Source organism: Lissotriton helveticus, chromosome 11, assembly GCF_964261635.1.
Source record: "Lissotriton helveticus chromosome 11, aLisHel1.1, whole genome shotgun sequence".
In the NCBI taxonomy this organism is placed as follows: domain Eukaryota; kingdom Metazoa; phylum Chordata; class Amphibia; order Caudata; family Salamandridae; genus Lissotriton; species Lissotriton helveticus.
Window position 1 is genome coordinate 293,366,870 of NC_136072.1, and position 26,262 is coordinate 293,393,131.

At 42.1% G+C, this 26,262-nt stretch overlaps 1 protein-coding gene across 1 annotated transcript in view; it reads left to right on the forward strand.

Moving 5' to 3' along the window:
- GOT1L1 (glutamic-oxaloacetic transaminase 1 like 1) overlaps nucleotides 1-26,262 on the forward strand; it is a 484,104-nt gene that overhangs the window by 340,097 nt on the left and 117,745 nt on the right. Inside the window, exons 5-6 of the mRNA XM_078666696.1 lie at nucleotides 17,955-18,059; nucleotides 18,573-18,723. Of these exons, the coding sequence (XP_078522822.1) occupies nucleotides 17,955-18,059; nucleotides 18,573-18,723 (256 nt within the window). The remainder of the gene's footprint in view (nucleotides 1-17,954; nucleotides 18,060-18,572; nucleotides 18,724-26,262) is intronic.

The following is a 26,262-nucleotide window of genomic DNA, read 5'->3' on the forward strand; positions in this document are numbered from 1 at the left end:
GCTGCTGGGGGGATAGGCCGTAGCCTTCTGCAGGGATGCAGGGTGGGGGGTAGGGGGATGGGGTTTGTTAATTTGTCCTTTCTTTGTTTCTATGGCCCTTTGTCTTTCTTCCTTTTTGGTGTCGTCGTTTTTCATGTTTCCTACAGTATGTTTCGTTTTGAGGGGTGGGGTGCAGCTTTGCTACGAAACGTGTTTGTTTTTACATTTATCCTGACTCGTATGCCTTACCCCCAATACTTCACACGTATTTGCACTATTTGCGGATTTCCGGCTTCATGCTTGCTATTGTAGGACCATGTATGACCGTATGGCATTGATTCTGAGTTTTTCTTTATTGTAAAATGGACCTTCTCGAATCCTGAATCTTGCACAGTACGCTTGAATACAAGTTATATCCTGGACACTTATTAGACTCCGATTTTCGGGCTGCTGTATTTTTCTACATTGATTTGCTGTACTTACGACTTGACTAGCGGCCGGCCGGGGTGGTTGTAGGCCCATGCTTGTATTTACTTGAAGTAACAATAAAGGTTCTAAAAAAACCAAAAAAAAATAAAAAATCAGTAAAAACGGAAAACAGGGAGCCTTATTAATGATACACACAATTGGAATATCATGGCATGAACTTTGCTCCAGGTGTAAGGCTGGGCTATAAATTAGAAAAGAGAGGGGTTGATCTGGAATAAAGTGTCTTGTTAATAGCAGGACAAAAAAAGTATTCCAGCTGAGTATTAACTCTTATGTAGAGTCAGATTTCATGTAGAGCCATGTGTTGTAAATAGAGCAATGGGATATGTAATTGTCTACTACAATTCCAAACAGGAATGACATTGAGTTCATCCTAATACAGTGTGGTCTTATAGTGAAATCACAGATAATAGTGAAATATAGCAAAGGGTTCTTGTGTGTTGGGATATGTATGTGTTCAGGCAGAAATTTCCACTATGCGTGGTGTCTGCCATGTAGGGATTCTCAGGGATGAAGAAAATGTACACAAATTAGGAAAGGTTTCCTGTGCCAGGAAGTAAAAAGTAAGAAAACACCTGAAACAAGTGTTGGATTTTGATTTTCAACCAAAAGTGCAGTTAACTCTCACCGTTTGCCTTAGAACCACTCAATGTCTGGAAGGAACAGGACTAGAAACATTTCCAGACAGAAGAGCAGTGCACAGTGCAACATGCATTTGACAAGCAATGTCTGCAGTCTGCCAGAAGCAAGAATACACAAATGAAGAAGCAACGGTATGTTCAAAATGTAATGATCGATCGTTTCAGTAAGCTGCAGGAGAAAGTTAGTGCACTATGATTTTTTTTTAATTTGATCTTTGATTGGAAACACACAAGTACAGATTGTACCCACATTGAAGAAACAGATGTAGGGCAATACAAGTTTGTCTACCTAAAGGTTTGAAAGGAATGCAAATTACAGTTTGAATGTCTCACAAAAGATGCAAATAACAAAATTGTGTGTTGATGTGTGCACATGTATTACATCAACAATCCTGAGAGTAAAGCAAATTGAGAAGAATCTCATACTAATGTTACTGTGATGTAATGAGGTTAGTGCAGTTGCGAAGAAATTTACAATTTCAAGTACAGCCAGATAGAAATCTTTGGATGGCAAATGTATTCTATTGTATCCATCATTTTCCACAAAGACAGCACTAATACTTCAGGATGCTTAACAGTCTTCTTGAAGAAGATTGTGGGGTGAACAGAGGGCAATGAAAGCAGTGAGAGCACATTTGCCATGAACGTTGTGGAGGAAATTTTCAACTTAAGACTAGTCATGTAGGAAAATAGAAAATGTTTATGAACCCGAAATGAATTACAGATCTTGCTGTATGACTGCCTAAGTATGGAAATTAAAAAAAGACCTACATCGCAAAAAAAGAAAGGGAATGAAAGAACAAGATAATGAAAGACTAAACATTACTTACTAAAAGAAGAGGGAACTTAAGTAAAAGAAATTAGAGTAGGGTTTGGAAAAAGTTGACAGATTTGTCAGCAGTACCATATTCTATTCTGGCATGTTAACAAAAATTTAAGGTATTGACCTTCAAATCTGCCATACGTTAAGGAGGGAATTTTTTTCTCCTTCAAAAGGATTATTTCCTGTCCTTCAAAAAAGGAACTAAGATGATGAGAAACTAGAAGTAACCACTTTCTATAATCAAAGAGCTGTACAAGTGAAGGTTGTGCTAGTTAATGTGCTAGATAAATCTATGAATCCCCCCAAAAAACAAAAACCTTTTTCCGTACAGTAAAAAAAAGGATAATATTTGTTAACCTTGTCTTTTTGCTCCGGTATCGTTCATTTTAAAAGAAAGACTAAAGTAAGGGGCAAAAAGGGTAGTTTGAGGGAGGGCGATAAGCAAGCCATTCATCCTGAAACTGCAAAAAGGTAAGAAGCATAAAAATGCAAGATGAGCATATTATAATTACCGATTTAAAAGTAATATTGAAAAGTTAAAAAACAATTGATTTAAAGACAAAACTACAAAGGGCACTATTCACAAAGGCAAGTTTGCATGTGTAGATTGCCTCACATGTAGACCTACATTTGTAACTCGTCGTAAATCACCTCATGGGTAATATTCACCATTCTCACTTGTAGATTTACACCTAGATGTAGAATAATAAGTCGCCAAACCTCAAACGAGAGGTTTAGATTCCTTCCATAAAATTTATGACTGAAAAGTTATGATAAGTAACTTTTTGGTGTGTTACTTGAAATGTCTTCCGTCAGAGATCTCCCAATATTAAGTAATAGGGATTTTTGCAAAAAATATTTTTACACTGTAAAACATTTATATTAGAGTTAAAAATATTAAAACACATTTTCAGAGCTCATATTCGTCTAGCGTTACCACAGTAACAAGGAACAGCACACTTGCGTTAAATTTTAACAATATATTACATTTAAAAAAATTTTTATTTAAATTCTTTTTTCAAATTAAATAACAATTTGATTCCAACCCATCGTTTGCAGAATTATTTGTATTGAATGGGTCACAGTCTTGGATGCAAGTTATATATTATTTTATTTGTTATTTAAGTCAAACAAAATAACTTATCAATTACAGAATATTTTATTAGAAAGTTTTTATGAATTAAAACATTAAGGGGCATATTACTACGGTCGGAGGCTTTCTGACCGAGTTCGTCGGTTTCACTTCCGACCACCTAATTACAGTTTAGGCGGTCGGAAGTGAAACCAGCTGGTCATTCCGACTGGATTCCGATGGGATCCTTGAGCCCGTCGCCCAGTTGTTGACCGGCCTGTAATCTGTATGGACTGCGTTTTATGCCGTCCGGATTCTGATACACGGTTTCAGGCAGGCTTTCTATGCCGGGCTTTCTGACATGGAAAACCTATCAGAAAGTGTGTTTTGGGGCCCCTAGCAGGGCCCCCTTCTCTTTGCGGCCTCCGGTTGGGGCCCCTGTCCATACCTGCACCATGTAGCAGGTACCCTGAGGTGCCTGCCATGTGGTGCAGGGATGAACACAATCTCCCTTTTCTGTATGGGAGCTTGTGCTATGGCCGGTTTACGGTAGTATTTCCATCCCTAATCCTGCCTCCAGTTTCCCATAGCCACACCTATTTTGTAGTAAGTATTCCCTATTTTCCAACCACTCCTCCCATACCGTCCATGTTTACTACTAAAACCATTTGTGGGACAGCTATCTCTGTGCAAAAAAGATAGGAGAGGCAAAGGCTGAGATCTCTGAGCTTTTTAAATTGCATTTTAGAGTGACATTACGTAAAGTAGCTCTACTGTATGTACCCCAAAATTACGCTTTGAGTGTAGGCCACAGAGCTTAAGTTCTGGCTCAAAATCATGAAACAAATTACATTTACATGTTATGCTTTGCAGCACAAACTATAACTCATGGTACCCACTTATGCTGCACATGGCGGCACATAAAGCATCATTGATGACCTCACTGATGAGTTCACTTACATCAGTAGTGACATCACTGATGACATTATTGTCATTAAACAAAGTTCGCTACATGAGAGTATAATAAACCAACATAAAAGAAAAAGACCTGAATATTCTTTTTTTAATTGAATAGAAAAATAACACATTGAGTAGTACTATAGAATACAGTTTAAAAAACAGCTTTAGTATGCTAATATAGGGATAGAGAAAAAAAGCAAATATAGTTAGGTAGGAAATCTGTACCAAAAAACAAACTCTAACCACAGCTCATTAATACGAAATGTGAAAAAAAACATTTAAAAATACGTTTGTCTTTAATGATTTTGGTGTTGTCACCACTGATGACAATATAACTACAGAAACAAGTACAAAACAAAATATACAAAACACCTGTAAAGTAAATGCAAACATAGCGCTCCTTAGAAGAAAAGATAAAAAAAGTAACTCAATTGGGCATTCTGAATTAATATCAGGCAAAGGAAAAGAGGAAAAAATAGGGAAAATTTCAAACAATTGATTTTATGACCAAATAAATGTAAAGGATTCCAAAAAGTTATGGAAAGGTACACTTAAATAGCATAGACAAAATATCATCCAAAGAATCAACAAAGTTAGTACATTTCAAAACAAACTAAAAACACTCATCAAAAAAAAACACAGAACGATCCCCACTGTGTAGTAATAGTTAGGTCTGAGTTTCCATAGGGTGAATATTTCTTTTGCTAAGACCTTTGGCACTTTGTGACAAACCTTCTCAAAAGTTTCTAAAAAAAGGTCATTCACCTTTGAACTATGCACTGAGGGCTTGCAACGGTCGTACACCGTCAGACAGCCCCTCATTGTGTACTTTCAATAGGAAGGACCATGAATCGAGGTTGGACTACATTTTTGTCGACCTCGGTCTGTGGTCCAGGGTCCATGATTTCAGAGTATCCCCAAGAACGGACAGTGACCATAATGCTCTCATACTGGATCTGAAACACCCCGCTCCTGCGCCTGACCCACAACCTCCCAAATCTCTTGATGACCCAGGTAATTTGGCTCTCTCTTCCAATAGGCGAAGGGTTAAATGGGGCAAAATTGTAAGCTCAGAGGAAAACATTAGAAACATTTTTGAAATAGCTCTTCCGAAGTTTATAGAAATAGATGTTCTAATTGAAGAGCCTAGATCCCAAGATTTCAATAGTAAATTGGCAAGCATCCATGAAAATCTGGTAGGATCTCTAGCGGAGGTCTTTTTCCCAGTGGCAGCCCCACGGCGCAAGCAGACCCGAGTACCAACGTGGTATAACTCAACCTGTAAAAAGGTTAAATCTGAGATAATTGCCGCTATTAAAGCAGGAGTAGGAAGGACCCCAATTGCCAAACTTAGGAGCCAGTATAAGGAAACAATGGCCTTGGCGAAAAAAGAGTGGGATTGGAACCACTGGCATGACCTCTCTTCGGCCCTAGAATCTAGGGATTCGAAATTTTTTTGGACCCTGGTGAACAATGGCTCGGGAGAGGTCAAAGCGGCAGTGGACACCAACATCGCATCATCCGCCTGGGAAGGCCACTTTGGCAGACTGTATCAAGATTTTGAGCAGCCTGCCCATGAAGTGGCCTTTAGTGACACATCCACCTCCGGAGAGGGCCTAGTATTTACCCTTGCTGAGGTGGTTAGTGCAATAGAGAGATTGGCAATGGGGAAGGCCCCGGGATTAGATCGATTACCGGGCGACCTTTTCAGACAACATCCTGAGATCTGGGGCCCATACCTCCTTATTCTCTTTAATGCCATCCTAGGAGGTATGGAGATCCCCTGTACTTGGCTGGGAGCAGAGATAGTGCCTATTTACAAAAAGGGTTCCCCTCTTCTCCCAGCCAACTACAGGCCGATCAGCCTCATAGACGTTCCCCAAAAACTCTTCTCTCGCCTCCTTTTGGACCACCTCAACGATTGGATGGAGGAAAATGAAATCTTGAGTCCCCTCCAGGCTGGCTTCAGAAAAAACACGTCCACCATGGATCAGGTCTTCCGCCTCATCCTCCTGTATTGGAAGACGGTGAGGATTGAGGGGGGGAGGCTATACATGGTGTTCGTGGATCTGAGGTCAGCCTTTGACCTAGTCCCTCGGAAAAAACTCTGGCAGGTCCTCAGGGAGATGGGTGTCCCATCCCATTTGTTGCACACCATAACTAGGCTCCATGATGGCAATTTTGCGCAGGTTAGGTGTGGCAGGGACGGCGCGTTGTCATCAAGGTTCCCTGTTCGCAGAGGGGTAAGGCAGGGCTGCGTCTTGGCGCCAACCCTGTTTTGCCTCTTCGTTAACAGCGTTATATCACACCTTGATGACGTTAAAGATAATGACGCCCCCCTTTTGGCCGGCAGGAGGGTTCCAGCTGTCATGTTTGCTGATGACACCCTCCTGCTCTCCAAAACCCCCATGGGGATCCAAAGGATTCTAGATGGATTTGATCTTTTCTGTAGACAACATGGTCTAGAGATCAACACAGAGAAGACCAAGTTTATGATCTTCAATCCATCTACAAAAACTAGACCCAATCCCACTCTGGGTTCTGTTAGTTTGGAAAGGGTCACAACCTTCCAATACCTGGGAGTAACACTACACGAGAACCTATCCTGGGAACCCCAAATTGTAAGATCTCGGCTTAAGCTGTCTCAACTCTCTGGTGCTATTTTGAAGGTTGCAAATTCGTCAACATTCAAACCAATAAGCCCGGCACTGGAAATGTATAAAATGCAGGCCAAAGTGGCCGCTTCATATGGCAGTGAGCTATGGGGGCATAAAGCAGGTTCGGCTCTCGCCACCGTCGAAAATAATTTTCTTAGACGTCTTTTGGTCCTCCCCCGGAGTACACCTTTGTTTCCTCTGAGACTCGACATGGGTCTACCTTCCATCACTGCAGAGCTGGAGTCTAAGCCAATAAGATTCTGGCATAGGCTGTGGTCCACCAGTGAGCTTGCCCATTATAGGAATGATCTTGTCCATGTAATGGGACTGAATCAACGTGACAAAATTCCCTGGTTGACCTACATAAAAAAAGAACTGTATCGGCTAAAATTACCTGAACTATGGGAGGCACCTGAATCGGGATGTCAAAGGCTTTCCCGCAAGCGTTTGGTACAGATCCATAAGGAAAAAAGCTCGGACCTCCTCCTGACCTCGACTAAACACGGCACCCTAACCGAACGCTTCCTACAATCCAAAAATTTATATGAATTCGAAAGTTTTATGGATATCATTTACCCAATTTTAGCAAGGAAGCTGTTTATACAGTGGAGGTATGGCACCTTACCAGTCAAATCCTTCACTTGTAACTGGATTCACGTTGATGATAAAATCTGTCCAGGGTGCAACTCCCATGATGAAGATGAAACACACTTTTTCTTTTTCTGTCCTGCATATCAGAGACCAAGGAAACGCTGGTTGGTCCCACTATGCAGGAATCTGGGATTTAGGAGCCACATGCATGCGTATAGAGTATTAAGAACTAGTACCTTGCCCCACATAGTTTTCGCAGTGGCAAAATTCATCCATGCTATGTGGCTGATTAGGAAAAAATTGTTAAATGCACAACTGCCGTAAATACTGAAAACTGTTTCTACATAACGGACTGTGCTTTTAAATTATCTCATGAACTGTCTTTCCCAATGATGATCTGGTGTTTCTTCCCATCTGATTTGAACATCCTGGCAATCAATTTGCATGATGTTTTTTATTTTTTATTAGCAATCAATTTTTATGGTGTATTTTTATTGCATTTCTCTTTTTTATGTATGTTTAAATGTATGCGCATTGTATCTTTTATGGTCTAGATGACCGAAACAAAGAATTTTTGGATTGGATTGGATTATTACATTTAAAAAAAATGTTGTTTTAATTATTTTTTCAAATTAAATGACAATTTCATTCCAACCCATCGTTTGCAGAATTATTTGTATTGGATGGGTCACAGTCTTGGATGCAAGTTATATATTATTTTATTTGTTATTTAAGTCAAACAAAATAACTTATCAATTACAGAATATTTTATTAGAAAGTTTTTATGAATTAAAACATTAAGGGGCATATTACTACGGTCGGAGGCTTTCTGACCGAGTTCGTCGGTTTCACTTCCGACCACCTAATTACAGTTTAGGCGGTCGGAAGTGAAACCAGCTGGTCATTCCGACTGGATTCCGATGGGATCCTTGAGCCCGTCGCCCAGTTGTTGACCGGCCTGTAATCCGTATGGACTGCGTTTTATGCCGTCCGGATTCTGATACACGGTTTCAGGCAGGCTTTCTATGCCGGGCTTTCTGACATGGAAAACCTATCAGAAAGTGTGTTTTGGGGCCCCTAGCAGGGCCCCCTTCTCTTTGCGGCCTCCGGTTGGGGTCCCTGTCCATACCTGCACCGTGTAGCAGGTACCCTGAGGTGCCTGCCATGTGGTGCAGGGATGAACACAATCTCCCTTTTCTGTATGGGAGCTTGTGCTATGGCCGGTTTACGGTAGTATTTCCATCCCTAAACCTGCCTCCAGTTTCCCATAGCCACACCTATTTTGTAGTAAGTATTCCCCATTTTCCAACCACTCCTCCCATACCGTCCATGTTTACTACTAAAACCATTTGTGGGACAGCTATCTCTGTGCAAAAAAGATAGGAGAGGCAAAGGCTGAGATCTCTGAGCTTTTTAAATTGCATTTTAGAGTGACATTACGTAAAGTAGCACTACTGTATGTACCCCAAAATTACGCTTTGAGTGTAGGCCACAGAGCTTTAGTTCTGGCTCAAAATCATGAAACAAATTACATTTACATGTTATGCTTTGCAGCACAAACTATAACTCATGGTACCCACTTATGCTGCACATGGCGGCACATAAAGCATCATTGATGACATCACTGATGAGTTCACTTACATCAGTAGGGACATCACTGATGACATTATTGTCATTAAACAAAGTTCGCTACATGAGAGTATAATAAACCAACATAAAAGAAAAAGACCTGAATATTCTTTTTTTAATTGAATAGAAAAATAACACATTGAGTAGTACTATAGAATACAGTTTAAAAAACAGCTTTAGTATGCTAATATAGGGATAGAGAAAAAAAGCAAATATAGTTAGGTAGGGAATCTGTACCAAAAAACAAACTCTAACCACAGCTCATTAATACGAAATGTGAAAAAAAACATTTAAAAATACGTTTGTCTTTAATGATTTTGGTGTTGTCACCACTGATGACAATATAACTACAGAAACAAGTACAAAACAAAATATACAAAACACCTGTATAGTAAATGCAAACATAGCGCTCCTTAGAAGAAAAGATAAAAAAAAGTAACTCAATTGGGCATTCTGAATTAATATCAGGCAAAGGAAAAGAGGAAAAAATAGGGAAAATTTCAAACAATTGATTTTATGACCAAATAAATGTAAAGGATTCCAAAAAGTTATGGAAAGGTACACTTAAATAGCATAGGCAAAATATCATACAAAGAATCAACAAAGTTAGTACATTTCAAAACAAACTAAAAACACTCATCAAAAAAAAACACAGAACGATCCCCACTGTGTAGTAATAGTTAGGTCTGAGTTTCCATAGGGTGAATATTTCTTTTGCTAAGACCTTTGGCACTGTGTGACAAACCTTCTCAAAAGTTTCTAAAAAAAGGTCATTCACCTTGACTCCGTCTGGGAAAGTTTTGTGCTGTCAACCAAGGGCCGAGAAAAAGGAGTGGGGGTTCCAAAGTGAAGATGTCCTATAATAATTCCCATAGAAAACTTTGCTCTCCGATACTGAAAAAACAGCTGACTAGAATTCTACCACATTTTAGAAAAAGTTAGAACTTTAATCAGAAAAGAAATATTTTTTGTAATTTGATGTTAATCCATTCAGCCTTTTTTCGAGAAATTAGCATTTAAGAAGATGATCTTGCCAGGATCGAAGGGGTTGAAAAGTTAGGCATATCTGGAAGATTGGTCCATCTGTTTTTCCATGACGACAAACATTTTAAAACGAATTCAGCCATCTAGCCCTCTAATTGACTGAGGGAGCTTTCAGTATGTTGGACATCTGCACTGGATGGGCGCCCCATTTGGCCTCTGCTGTGCATGGCCAAATGCTGTGTGCTGCTAGGATAATTGCCCATAGGGGGCAGTTGGATGCAGCAGGAGGTTGGCCACTTGATGGTGGTTGGGTGCAGGTCCTGCTAGCATGGTAATCCCTCCCTTCTATTCCCCCTCCCCCCGCCAGTGTGGACACTTGGGCTTAGTTTGGGGTACAAGCTTTATCAACTCTCCCAAATTTTCCTTCATTCGAATTGATAGGATAACTCCTGTGATTTTGCCAAATGAATTTCCTGTGCAGTGCACAGTCATGACATTAGGGTTCCCACAGTTTGAAATGCTTACCATCACAAGCAGTAGTTGATGCCATGTCATCCCTCCATGGCAAATCCAAGCATTGTCCACTTTGGGAAACACTAGGTGCTTGTCATTGTTGCAATTTGTTGCATACTCACAAGCCCAAAGGTCAAAGAAGTGAGACACAATATAGATGCAAACCATGATGCAGGTATCATAGGGTTACACAGAGGAGTCTGTACCAGAATTAGATGTGTTCTGGAAGAGTATGTGATTTGTGATACGTTGCTTTGATGAGTTAGAACAGTAGGTTGCATAGCAAATAACTGTCATCTGTATTGTGAATTGTGATCGAAAAGAGGGTGTTTCAAGTATGGGGCTTTCTACTATTGGTTTAACCTCAATTGTAGGATTAAAGTGCTACCAATTATAATATTTGGAGACTTCTTTGGAGCACATTATACTTGTTGAACGTTTGAACTGGAGGCAAACTTTTATCAGGGTCTGATTTGGTTGCTTAGGAAACTGGTGTAGAGTAAGGGGGAGGGTTCAATGTGAACGATTTGCTGCAGTTTAATAAGTTATTTTTATTCAAGTACAATGTAATGTAAAGGTCTTTAACTTCTTATTGAAAATTAAAGTTGAAAAATAGCATGAGGATTGTATAAAGAGGTGTTTAGACATAATATCGGAAAAGAAATCTCGTGTGGGCAAAATTTCATATCACGGATATCAAGGACAAAAATATTGTTGAGATAAGCTTGTATGGGAAAGCAGAGATTTACCATATATAACTCATTGACCTTACCTTGAAGGTAGAGTTGAGAATAGTAAACCTTCACTTACCTATTTGCCCTTACCTTCTCAATATTTTGGTCTGGGATATTTTTGACACGATATTCTGTCCACACAATATGTTAGTTACCGGTATTCTGTCAGTGATCCATAGGAGGATAGAAAAAGGGTCAAATTATTCGAAATTTATAAACAGATAAGCAAAGACAACAGAGTCAACCAAAAGTACACTCTTGTACAGCCTCCTTTTTTTTGAAGATGTATTTTATTGATGTTTAGTCCACTCAAACAAACAAAAGAGAGTAGCAAAACAAAAGGTGCCTTCAGCTATAAACAAGCGGTCACCGTTCAAGCTGACATTGTATACAGTCATAACCATCTACATTGCACGCATCTGACATTTCATACAGTCTCTGTTAAGTGCTATATAAACAACCAAGTGTCTTGTAAGGGGATTGAACCCTTCCTGGTTCGCATCAATTATTGTACACATCTACAAGAAGGGAAATAGACAAGACTGTGCCTGCTATAGGCCAATTTCCCTGTTGGATTCATCAATAAAGATCCTTGGCAGAGTGATTTTAGTTAAATTGCAAAATTGGGCGGAGGAGGCGGGGGTAATTCGCGATGTACAATTTGGATTTCAAAAGGGCATAGGAACAATAGAGCAGGGCCTACATTTGTTTCTGATTCAGCAGAAACATATTGTGATAAAAAGGGAGCGTCTATATTGTACATTTGTTGATCTTACATCAGCTTTCGATTGTGTGTCCCATAGTAAATTATGGGACGTGATGTCACAATTGGGCGTGGAAAAGCCGATAATCCAATTCTTAAGGGAACTATATGCAGGAGCAACTGCTGTTGTACGTTTTGGCAAGAGGGGGGAATGCAGCAGATCTTTTGGAATAGGGCGTGGAGTGCGCCAGGGGTGTGTCCTGGCGCCCTTCTTATTCCTTATCTATATAAATGGTCTGGAAAAGTGCCTGCTGCAAGAGTGTAGGGATATGCCCAAGATCGGAAAGAGATTTATCCCCGCACTCTTGTACGCAGATGATGCTGTTTTAATGGCACGTACCCCCATGGCCCTACAAAAAATGTTAACATCTTTTAATCAGTTTATGCTTAACCTTAATCTAAAAATAAACTGCAGTAAGACTTTTTCAATGAACTGTGGCATGCGCACTAAAAAACAAATGAAAACAATGTACATAAACAATGCCCCCTTAGAAAGAACATCTACCTTCCCCTATCTTGGAATTTTGTTCCACGAAACTGGTACCTGGTTAAGTGCGTTGAAGGTACGAACGCTCCTGTTCTCTAAGACAATCATGGCATTAAAGAGTTTTATACGTAAACTGGGAATGAAACCAATCAGGGAAATTTTAACTGTGTACAACGCAACGTGTGTATCTGTGGCATTGTATGGAGCTGGCCTCTGGGGTTATTCTAATATAAAGGCACTTCAAATAGTTGAAAATAAATTTTTAAGGAACATTCTATCACTTCCGGAGAGTACAGCGAATTCTATATGTCATGACGAGTTGGGGTTGCCTTATATTACGGACATAATTAGAGTACAACCCATCTTACTATGGCACAGAGTATGGACAGTGAATGAATGTGTATTAAACCGTGCCATAATACAGGATGTCCTAAAAACGGGGAGAGCAAATGGCGTCGAATGGCTAAATTACATTAAAACGTTTCTTAACGAAATAGACCGTTCGCATTATTACGATGATCCGCCTTCTATGGCATACATCCCCAGAAAAGAACTGAAAAAACTATGTATGGAATTCCTCATAGATAAAAGACAGCTTGAAGAATTGAATAAAAATGCTGTCACTTCCCCTCATCTAATTTTAATAAGTGACAGATTACAGCCATACTTAAGTTTATATATGCCTAATTTTGACAGATTACTTCTGACACGTTTTAGAGTTAACATTATTTTTAGACTATTTACTTTCCCTGTAATGAACTCATGGTCCAAAGAACTCCCTCTATGCCCCTGTGATGAAATATCTATGCAATCCAATATATATGTTCTATTTTTTTGTAAATTCTATACACTGCCTCGTAGAAAATTGATTGTCCCCATTTTAAAGGAAATGAATGTGAACAGGTGTCGCCTGGCGTATTTAGAACTGCAAAAAATGGACAATGTTTTTACTGTGGCCTCGTTAATTGAGTATTTTAAACAGGTTTTTAAATTTAGGAAGTCGCTTCGTCTGAACGAAATGTAATAGTGTAAATACTATGTATTGTATTAATACCCTCCTTCATTGATGTAATACTGAAAACTGTAAATGAAATGTGATTGTCTGTTGCTTTTATGGTTATATCTTTTTTAGCCGAATAAAGTACTTTTTGACTTTGACTTTGAAACAACCAAGTGGTCTAAAACTGCACAGTTGCACACAGAGTGGGTCTTACAAGTGTATTATTATAGGATGTGGTCATGGAAATATACTAAAAACTCTGAAGAGGCTCAAGCGTCCTAATTCATCTATATTTTCCTCAATTGACTTTCAGGATATAGGAGATCATTCTCCATTCCCCCTCCCCGACCCCCCCCCCTCCCACACCAGCACACTTGCCCTATCCCACCTCTTCCCATTCACCCACTATGATTGAAAGAGACAACTGGTCCTTGGTCTTCCCTCGGTTTTTTCTGTTTAACATAAGTCCCAAATCTCCCAAAAAGATATGTCGCTGTATGACCTGATGTGCAATAGGATTGCACAGGTCTTGGTATGGACATTGTCCTTTCCATTTCCTGCCCTCGTTTGTGTTTTCATGCCTCAAATATAAAAATATTGCTATAGTTCAGTTAGTTTCTTACAATTCATTTTTCATTATATTTGTGCTTGACCCTTTAGTCTTTTTCTTTGCCAGTGTTTTAAATTAATTTCAATATCTGTTTTAAATGTTTTCCTGTATTCAAATTGTGTAAAATTGAAATGTAAACCGTTGAATATATTTATATGCTTGCATAAAAGGGTCTGCGAAACCAACATCGCTTACAAAACTTCACACAGTCTAATTTTCCCTAATGTCACATAGAGGTCTCGATGTAACAAAGATACTCAATTTCGGGAATGTTTACTAAAGGGAGCACAGTTAAAGAGAATGTTTGCAGAAATGTAACAAAGGATTGACCAACTTTGTGGCCATTTTTTTGTATTTGTTTATAGTTGATTAAAGAGAGAACTATAATTGTTTCTGAAGCAAATCTTCTACAAAAAGATTTAAAAATATAGGCCCGAAATACTAAGGAGGGGTTGTATAGCAGTCGGTGTTCTTTGGACATTGACTGCTGTGGCTGACCATTTCAGAGACCCAAAAGCTCATAATCTGCAGTGCATGGCTGCAAATGCAGGGATGGATGCCACTGAATATCATATTTTTTCGAATATTATCTCTGACAGGAAAAGTGTCTGCTTTCAAAGCTAAAAGTTGCCAACCCATAAATGGCATTGAGTGATCATGCACAGGTCCTCCGGACCGCTTTCTGCTCCTCCTTATTCCAGTGGCCTCCAATCACTAGGTGAAAGCTGTCCGTTTGGGATCGAAAGCAGTTCTCCACTTTGCGACTGCCCAATCACCCCTTTTCGTGAGTCAGTAACAGTTCAATGTTTTTCGATCAAAATTTTGATTGTAAAGCATTGATAAATTACTTAGCGAATTCAAAATTGGAATCGGATGCCTGTTTCTGGACTTCTTTGGTTTGTTGTGGGATGCAGAGTGCACTGTGCAAGTCAGAAAAACAACTCCAACTCCCAACGTGTCTTTTGTACATTGGAACCTGCATTTTGTGGTCTCAAGGCTTGTGATTTTGCAACTCGCTGGTTTTAGACAACAACAATTCCTCGGACATGTGGCCATAAAATTGTTCAGGCACCTGTGCTGCTTACTACCGTTATCAGGTTCTTTTATTGATTTTGCAGAGGAGTATGACAACTGGATTCTATGTGTGTCTTTGTTTTGGCGTTTAAGAACAATGGGGCACATGCATCAACCTAAGGATTATGATTCCTTAATAGCAATTTTTAAGGAATCACTATTAAGGACTCGCAATTACCTATGAATGTAGGAATCACTAAATAAATTGCAATTTCTACACATTTCCTATTAGCGAATCGGAAATTGCTATTCACTAATAGGGAATGCCTTCCCATCCATTCCTATGGGCCTTGAAGGGGAAACCACTTGCAATTTGCGATTACCAAAAAGGTAATAGCAAATTGCGCATGCAATTTCAAGGGTGCTAGGGGGCCAAAATGGCCGAAATGGCATGAGCGCACATGTGGTGCACACACATGCCCAGAGGCGTGTGTGTGCCACATAGCACTTAGAAAAATACATTCTTGAGCATTTTTCTAAGGAATTGCCAATTACCATCAACTTGAAGTTGATGGTAATTTGCGATTCCTTAATGCAAAGTCCCATTCTCAGAATGCTTCTTGTATTGCATTTAGGGAATCGCAAATTGCGATTCCCTAACTGCATTCACAAAATAGGTAATCGCAAAAATAGCAATTACCTATTTTGCGAATGCCTCAGGGCTTGATGCATCCCAAAAAGCTAATTAGCAGTCGCAAACGGGCTATTTGCGACCGCTAATTAGCTTGATGCATGTACCCCAAGATCACATGTAGCATAATTACGCACTAACCTATAGAAGTGTGTGTGTAATTGCAGTAGGGTAGTATGCTATGGAAGTGTTGTCTCCAGGTCCCCTAAATTTTGTTTTGTTTTTTGGTCATTCCCCGTCCTTGTAACTGGTTTCTTTTGCCGTAGCACAGAAGTCAAAGCCATTCCACAAAGGAGGAGTAGTGGTTGCAATTTCTGCTCACCAGTGGCATGCAATGTATCACTTAGCCACTGCCTACCTACCTAGTTATTTCCAATAGTATACATGTATGTCTAAGTCTTCCCACCTCATGTGTGATCCCCAGGATAGCTGCCTTCGGGTCAAGTGCTATAGGCCGTCCCACAACTCTCTTAAATGCACAGTGTGTCCCTGACCAGTATTTGATATTAAGGATGTTTCTGGGCTAAGTTGGAATGATTAATTGCCTCCTCAAAAGCCCTAACATTGTCTATGACCAACCTAGAATCCAACTTGATAGTATCAATCTCTATGTCCGGTAAGGCAAGAGCGTTTTGGGACACTTGCATTTCTTTGGCACTAATGGTACCCCCTGGTTTTCTTCCATGGCCTGAAACATGCTCATCTGTACTCCGCATATCTTTGATTCCTTTCTCCCTATAGCCTTATAAGCATAAAGTCAATCGCAAAGTGTGCTGTGCCCTGCAAACCACTCTCCTCTACTCAGCATTACTATAGGAACATGTGCTGTGCTCAAACATAGCGTGTAACTTGCACACTCTATGGACAGACACATATCAAAGTAGCACATGCTGAAGCCCAGCAAATCATCTACTTTCCAAAATGCGTTTCCTGTCTGCTATTGCCAGCAGTGCAGTTTCAACCCTCTCTCTCGCCATAATCATGACTTTATCAAATAATGGATGGGGCGCCACAAAATTCCCCCATCAAATATGGTGTTTCACTGAGTTCAGGTATCACATGTACTCTCCTGAAACCTTCTTTGACACCACATCCAAGGGAATATCTTAATATCTTCAAATGGAATGACCTTAAAAGAGGCTTGATCTATTTCCCAATTTCCTTTGTTAGAGCTAATGGCCTCATCCATGATTATTAGGGCTTCCAGTTTTGTAGTATTTATTTTTTTGCCATTTCCGTCTATATTTATCCATGTTTATTTTTTGCTAATTTTATCTGCATTTATCCATATTTATTTTAGGTTTTGTGGAAAAATTTAGCTGAAAATAGTATATTTCCACATTTATTTAACTGATAGATATGCACACATGCTTGAATGTCTGCCAGGTTTCAGTGCTGTGAACACCCACAGGAGATAAATCAGTGCACTCACATGAAAATATGCAAAGTTCAGTATCAACCTTGTGCATATCTACTGCTGTTAAAGCCTCTTTACTAAAATTCCTTTCTTTTTTAACCTCCCTTATGTATCAATCCACACATATTAGCCTGGCGGTCATGACAGTATTTAGAAGTACTCAAAAAGCAACCCTATTTCTGTATTTATCCACATTTAAAAAGAAATACAGACAAGAAGATGAATGTTTTCTGTCTGTATTTATCTGTAATAATCAGTAAAAATGGAAAACAGGGAGCATTAATGATGATTAGTAGCTACAAAGGACACCAGCATCCCCGTATAAGGAATAGAGACTGTCTGTAAAACACTACTGTAGGTAAATTGATTCTGCTTCATTCCCAAATCCTTCAATGACTTGTCCAGCTCACTGGTACTGATTGGGGTGGAAGTAACCCATCAGAGCTCTCTCTCTCCCTTGATTATGCTACTGTTGTTCCTTAGTTTCTTGGTCCTGTGTTGTTCCCTTTTACAGGAGCTCTTCTGCTACGGTTCAGTAGGTAAGGAAAAGTCTTGTTCATTGTCTGCAGGCTTGATTATTATATTTATTGTCCTTTAGCCTGTTTTGCTCTGCTTTAGAACTGACTATGCTCTGGATATTAAAGGTATCTCATCATAGTCTTTCTCCCAGTTTGGGTCAAGCGCTCATGCGTGGAATGCCATATATTTTCTTCTCCTAAGTTTTGCTAGCAAGTTGCCTTTTGTAAATGGGAAATATAAATAGTTATGGGTGTTAGCCGTGTGTACCTGCCATGGGAATTGCTGGCACAAAAGCCTTTGATTATCTTTTATGCTTGGAGCAAAAATAAATGTATATTGTGCAATAAATTCATGATCCATTTTCATGTGATTTTTTTCCAGAATGCTCCAGATTTCTCCATTGTTTTCTTAGATTGCTCAATGTACAATCCGACTGGGATTGGGCTGGCCTCCAATGAGTGGGAGTGGATCTCAGAAATGGCCATGGTAAGGACTTGATGTTTTTAATTTACAAACTACTTAATCACTCGTTCACCTTCTCCATTCAGAGCGGCCATCCTTTGGAACTCGCTGCCCGCCCACATTTGTGGGCTCAACAATTACTTAGAATTGAGGAAAGCCATAAAAACCTTTCTCTGTCCCACTCGGTAGGCCTTCCCTGGGCCCCCTCCCTTATCTTGTCCACCTCATCAATATCAGCGCTGGGACGCCTCTTTGCTGGGGCAGCTGTCGCGCTTTACAAATCCTTTACCATTAACATTCATATTTCAACCTCAAGAACTTCCCAAACCTGGATGACTGCACTGTGGTATTCACCCAAGTATGGCCCAATTTAATATATATTTGTGCTTGAAGCTCTACTGTGGTTGTAACATCTGACCCATCGTCCTAGATATTAACTCAAGATGCATTTTCGTTTTGAAGATGAAATTCTGTCTCAGCAGTTCACGATGCGTTTACTCCAGAGCATTGTAATCAATTTATCTTTGTGTCTTTCAGCGGAAGAATTTGTTACCCTTTTTTCACGTTCCTGCCCAGGGACTCATTTCTGGCGACCCAGACCTGGATTCCGGGCCAGTTCAGTTCTTTGCCGAGAAAGGGTTGGAGCTCTTTTGTGCCCAGTCATTCTCCAGGAACTTTGGATTGTATGGTACTTCTTCTTTAATAATGTATATAATGTTGACAGGGAGTTACATTATGTTTTTACACTGTTCAATCTGTGTTCATTCCTAATACAAAATTAGGCTCATGGGGTGTTAGAAAGTTATGATTATGGTTTGGCAGGAAGCACAGCCATACCTAAATAATAATCAGGGATATCTATTCAGTCAAACTCTCTTGGCAATGGCTTAAATAGGCATCAAAATGCCACTAATGCCTCACCAGTATATGCAGAGATTAGAAGTAATGTCTAGGATTGTGAACTTTGCTTGGTGGCACCACTTTAAAACATATCAAACACCTTGTGTAAGAGAAAGGTCATGAGCAAAATACATATATCCTGAACTCCAGGCTTGTCCTCCAGCTGCCAGAGTATCTCACTCCTTATAGGTGGAGCAGGGTTGGGGGGGGGGAGAGAGAGAGAGAGAGAGAGAGAGAGAATCATCTTTATATCAGTCTGATATGCATACCCTGTTGAGGACAGTCCCTGTTCTCCATTTACATGACATTCAACAAAAATGAATTTAAATAATTAAAGTTTGTCATAACTGTTTTCAAAAGTCTGTGTGAAAATGGGAGGAAAAGCTTACCTTAGAAGCGGATGATTTCTAATTGGCCTTGAATTGCTCTGGTTTGTTCTGTTAGATATACTTTGGGCTTGATTTAGATTTCGGCGGGCGAGTTACTACCTCTCAACCGTGAAGGATAGCCTGTCCCCCGAAATATAAATCCCATAATTTCCTATGGGATAACATTGCAGTTTTTTAAAATCCAATTTCGTTGGGAATAACTCCATTGCAGAACACATTTCTTGCAGATAAAAAAATGTAATTATTATGTTCAAATATGTTTTTACACTTTTCCCTTTTTCCGTGAGTGTGAGCACGCTTGTTTAACGCTGCATAGTTTTTACTATCCCCTTTGCAATCCATACTTTGGAGTCAGCGAGATGGGGCCTTCCGATGTGCTTTCTACATATTTTATTTAAGAAATGCCCAGGCCAAATGTTTGTCTCTTTACCCACAAGACTATGATTGCAAAAACACCCTGGTTGTGCGATTCCCTTTAGTTGTTTCATAAAACTGGCAAAAATAACATTTTATTTTTTCATATGAAAAATAATTTTCCACAAACTATGTTTTTCTATTAATTACTTCAGTGGTCAATTTGTATCTGTGATATTGTTATCTTCTGGCTTGTCCAAAAAACGGGTTGAGTCACAAATTTATTTTCACCACTTTGTTGTAAATTTAGTAAAATTGTATTGCTGTTTATCAACTTTTCATGTTATATTTTGACGTTGTGGTGGCAATTAGTCATTGAAACAGGTGGAAAATCATTAACTGAACCTAGTAAGAGGTCAGTTTCTAAAAACGAGATAATATTCTAAATTCAGGAAAGGGCTATCTCTATACACAGGCAAACATTTGCCTGCTAAGGATTTCCCACAAATTCACCAACACATTTTTAGGTCGAGCCTCAAAGATCTGTTGTATCCTATTCTGTTGGCTTTTGGAACACCCACCGATTGCCATTGGGTGTTATATGTGGCATTCAAAAATGCTGGTGTTATTGGTGTTTGTCTGTTTTGGTCCCTCCTTTCTCTGTCTGTTCCCACCCCATTGCGATTTCACTAATGGTTTATTTTGGTCGGCTGCAATGCTTCTTCACTACGTGCAATGGCACCTCCTCCCATCTGGGCATTGCAGCCTTAGTATTCTTTTGGGTGTCCATAGTTGGCCCTTAGCTGGTGCCGAAAATAGAGCAAGCAACAGAAACAAAAGTGGCCCTTGAGGCTTCTTTTACATGAGGACTCAACAGAGTGCTCTCAAGCGTCTCCGTGATTGCTGTGGGCTGTTTCTCCTGGTCAGCCATTTTCAAAGAAGGCGATCAAAGACGGATGAAATGCACTCACAACTATTGTATAATTGTGCTGCTCATAGGAGCAATAAATAACAAGGCCACTAGAGGACAGTATGCCATTAAAGATCAATGTACACTTTTCAGATTACACCTTTGCAGCTTCCTTTTGGAACTGCATTCCTTCTAATTTACATCGCAGATGACTTTGATAGATTAAATCCTGAACCTTATCTTATTTTTAAGTGATCATTTGCACCCACGCACAATATTAGAGCTGCACAGTTTAAAGGTCGCCAATTGAAAGTTAGAAATATATGATGTTTAAAATAAAATCAGGGAAAAATAAACCGACACGAGGTGACCTCCTGGACTCGAGCCAACACGGTCGCTCCCCCACGCCTCCAGACCTCCTAGCATAGCGCCTACTCTCGAAGCGCTTCCCCTGCTTTCAGCCACTGCAAGATCTGAGATCGAGACCAGACGCTTGGTATCGTTACATTCTATCGATGTGATTTATCATTGTGAGCCCCCTCTGCCGGTTTCAACAAATTACTCCGCAATATCACATTTAACTGAGCAGTTTGTCAGCGCGACTTCTGTTTACCATTTAGAAAGCCTGCGCTTGCCGTGATTGTTTATTTTGCATCTCTGTTATCAGCCCAGCCTAAGTTTCGTTTTTGGGTGCCCCGACCACCATCTTGTGTTGTGCTTCCCTGACCCCGCCTACCCGCCCCACTACCGCCTCCCAGCTGACCTCCAAACCACGGATACAGCGCTCACCTCCTCCTGTGCCGCTGTGACCGCCTGGACTCGAGCCAACACGGTCGCTCCCCCACGCCTCCAGACCTCCTAGCATAGCGCCTACTCTCGAAGCGCTTCCCCTGCTTTCAGCCACTGCAAGATCTGAGATCGAGACCAGACGCTTGGTATCGTTACATTCTATCGATTTGATTTATCATTGTGAGCCCCCTCTGCCGGTTTCAACAAATTACTCCGCAATATCACATTTAACTGAGCAGTTTGTCAGCGCGACTTCTGTTTACCATTTAGAAAGCCTGCGCTTGCCGTGATTGTTTATTTTGCATCTCTGTTATCAGCCCAGCCTAAGTTTCGTTTTTGGGTGCCCCGACCACCATCTTGTGTTGTGCTTCCCTGACCCCGCCTACCCGCCCCGCTACCGCCTCCCAGCTGACCTCCCACGCTCCGCCCCCCCACTCACCATTTATGACAGATGTCCCAACGCGCAGCGTCCACGCGCTGCGGCCGCGCCGAAGGTGCGCCAAAGGTAAGCCCGTCTACGCCCGTCCGCGCCTGGACCGCGCCCAGCACCAGACTCCCTGGTCCCCGCACCACCCACCCCTCCCGCATTACATACAACGCCTCCACCCTCCTAGCACTAAACCCCGGCCGACTCCCCAACTGCGCCCAAGCCGCACCTGGACACACCCATGGACCCTTCACATGCAACTCCTGCAAGTATGACGGCACCAAGACCAACTCCACATCCACAAACACCAAACAGAGATCCGACACTAACCACCTAAAATGCATCCTGCTGAACACCCGCTCGGTCCACAGACACGCCATCGACCTATGGAATCTACTAGACACCATTTCTCCGGACGTCGCCTTCCTAACAGAAACCTGGATGAACGCCTCTTCAGCTCCGGACATCACCATAGCCATCCCAGAAGGCTACAAGATCATCCGAAAGGACCGCACCAACCAAACAGGAGGAGGCATCGCCATCGTCCATAGGAACTCCATCCGCATCTCAACCAGCTCTGACGACAACCTCGCTAGCGCCGAACACCTTCACTTCCAGATCCACACCGACCCCAAGACCACACTCAGAGGCACACTCCTCTACAGGCCACCAGGACCCCGTGCACAATTCAGTGAAGACATCACTGACTTCATCACCCCACACGCCCTCCCCTCCGAGGACTACATTCTACTGGGAGACCTCAATTTTCACCTAGAAAAGAGCAACGACAGCAACACCATCACTCTTCGGGACAATCTCGCCAACCTCGGACTCAAACAACTAGTTAACACCCCCACCCCCACCCACAACGCAGGACACACACTCGACCCTATCTTCACCTCCAGCAAACACATCTCCTTCAGTCACACTTCAGTTCTCCATTGGACGGACCACAGCTGCGTTCACTTTGTCTACAAAAAGACCACACCCCACAACCATCCTCAACCTACTCTGCAAAGAAACTGGAACAAAATCACCATCGACCAGATCTCCTCATCGCTTCTTCAAAACCCCCCTGCCCACTCATCGAACGCCAACCAAGCAGCCATTAACCTCACTCAATGGCTAACCAACAGCGCCGACAACCTAGCACCTTTGAAAAAACGTCAAATCAAACTAGGCAGCAAAAACGCCCCCTGGTTCAACGATGATCTTAAGAAATCCAAGAAACTCTGTCGCTCCCTTGAGAAAGAATGGAAAAAAGACCCAAACACCAGCACCAGAGACGCCTTCAAAAACGCCACCCGCATACACCACCAACTGATCCGAACTGCCAAGAAAGCTGCATTCAAAGACCGACTAGACAACAACGCCCACAACAGCAAGGAACTATTCAACATTGTCAAAGAATTTACCAACCCCACTGCCAACTCCAACGACATCACTCCCTCTCAAACCCTTTGCGACTCCCTAGCTTCGTTCTTCCACGACAAAATCGCAGCCATCCACAACAGCTTCGACAACCAACCCGAAGACCAACCCACCCAACCTTCTACCGTACCTACACCCCCCTTGAACATCCTTAATGACTGGAACCCAATCTCCACTGAGGACACCATCCGCCTGATGAACTCCATCCACTCAGGATCCCCCACAGACCCATGTCCTCACCACATCTTCAACAAAGCAGACTCCATCATAGCACCCTATCTCCAAGACGTCATCAATTGCTCCTTCAAATCCGCCACCTTCCCGGAAAGCTGGAAACACGCCGAACTCAGCGCCCTCCTGAAAAAACCCACAGCTGATCCCACCGAACTCAAAAACTACCACCCCATTTCGCTCCTACCATTCCCGGCCAAAGTCATCGAGAAAGCAGTCAACAACCAGCTTGCCACCTTCCTCGAAGCCAACAAATCCCTCGACTCATCACAGTCCGGCTTCCGAGCCAAACACAGCACTGAGACCGCCCTCATCGCAGCAACAGATGACATTCGAACACTACTGGACAATGGAGACACAGTCGCCCTCATCCTCCTTGACCTCTCCGCAGCCTTCAACACAGTCTGCCACAGCACCCTTTTACAACGCCTCAACAACATCGGAATCCAAGGAAAAGCACTGGACTGGATCACCTCGTTCCTCGCCGGAAGAACTCAGTCCGCCTTCCACCGTTCAAGTCGGAGGCCACCGAAGTCATCTGCGGCGTGCCACAAGGCTCTTCACTCAGCCCCACCCTCTTCAACGTATACATGAGCCCCCTCGCGGCCATCGCACGCCAACACAACCTCAACATCATCTCCTACGCTGATGACACTCAGCTGATCCTCTCCCTCACCAAAGACCCAAACACCGCTAAAACCAACCTACATGAAGGAATGAAAGAAGTAGCCGAGTGGATGAAGAACAGCCGTCTTAAACTGAACTCAGACAAAACAGAAGTCCTCATCTTAGGTACTTCCCCTTCCGCCTGGGACGATTCTTGGTGGCCAGCTGCCTTAGGAAAAGCACCCATTCCAACGGACCACGCACGGAACCTGGGCGTCATCCTGGACTCCTCCCTCTCGATGTCCAGACAAGTCAACGCAGTTTCCTCATCTTGCTTCAACATCCTCCGCATGCTCAAAAAAACATTTCGCTGGATCCCCACCGAAACTAGAAAAACGGTCACCCACGCACTAGTTACAAGCCGCCTGGACTACGGAAACACCCTATACGCCGGTACCACCGCTAAACTTCAGAGAAAACTCCAACGCATCCAAAACGCATCAGCCAGACTCATACTAGACATCCCGCGTAAAGACCACATTTCCGGTCACCTAAAAGACCTCCACTGGCTCCCTGTCAATAAGAGGATAACGTTCCGCCTCTTCACTCATGCACACAAAGCACTCTACGAACTTGGACCAGAATGCCTCAACACGCGATTATCCTTCTACTCCCCCTCCCGCCAGCTACGTTCCTCCAACCAAGCCCTCGCTGCGATTCCACGCATCAACAAATCCACCATGGGGGGAAGATCCTTCTCCTACCTAGCGGCTAAAACTTGGAACTCCCTCCCCATTCACCTCCGCCTCACTCAAAACCGCCCAGCCTTCAGAAAGCAGCTTAAAACCTGGATTTTCGACAAATAATTCCCCACCCTTCCTCAAGCGCCTTGAGACCCTCTGGGTATGTAGTGCGCTATATAAATTATTTGACTTGACTTGACTTGACTTATTTTTAAGTGATCATTTGCACCCACGCACAATATTAGAGCTGCACAGTTTAAAGGTCGCCAAATGAAAGTTAGAAATATATGATGTTTAAAATAAAATCAGGGAAAAATAAACCGACACGAGGAATCACGAAAAAGAAGATGATATGAAAAGTGCTGGTACTGAAGAATAAAGCAGTTCAAGCAAAGTGAATCACCTCAGGGTGCTCTGCATCTTCACACCGCCTTGTTCCTCTGACGTGTTATAGCACTTCTACAGAGTACTGGGGTGCAAAGTAATTGCAGTTGTAGAGTGGTTTAGCCACTGGTGACATGAACCCTAGTGCAAGCAGTGGTCGAAGTGGGCGGGAACTGCAGGGCACTGCGTTCCCCTACTTCTTTAATTCTGTAGATTCGGTTCCCCTACTTTTTTATTATGAACATGCGTCCCTGGACGTTAGAAATATTCTGTTCGTGGACGGGCGGAGAGCAGAGAAGGAAAAGGTCTCTGTCACTTACTTCCTGCCCAGGCAAGACAAGGAAGGTGTCCGCTTCTGCTCTGCCGCTGGCAGCTGCCCCCTCTTTCTTACTCCTATTCCCTCTCCTTCTGTCTAACTCCTTCTCACTTTTCCGAAAATCATGAATCAAGAAATGGTTCTCACCGTCTCTTCCTGTTGTCCATTTGTACCCCTGTGAAATGGTTGCAAAAAAGAAAATCACTTTTGCTGGAAATGCAGTTTTGACATTTTTCTATTCCAAAGTGCAGCCTCAGTAATAAAATGTTCAAACTCTGAAAAATAATTAAATAAAGCAAGATGGAGTGTTCTTAAAGTGGCCAGATAATTTTTTTCAAACCCCAACACATTAGCGCCACTTTACAGAGTTTGCCAGTAAAGCGCTACTTTTGTTTTCTTGTCTTTCTTTGAACAGCATTGTTTTCCTCCAGTACCTCCTACCTGGAGGCAGGGCGGCGCTAGGCATGGGCAGTGTGGGCAGCTGCCCAGGGCCTGGCACTCTGCCTGCCAGGATGGGGCCCCCCACAATGGCAATTTACAGCCCACTAGTCCTCGTGTATGTCTACCGATCATAGTGAAAGAAATGCTTCACAAACGGGCTCATGGGAGGGGGCCCCCCCCTCTTGGGGCCTCTAAGGGATAGTGTGAGAAGGCCTAGGGGAAGGTACACCTCTCAGGCAGCCAGTTCAGAGACTCGGCAGGGCGCCCATTGTCAGCACTTTAGCCCACACAGGTTTAACTCAGCCC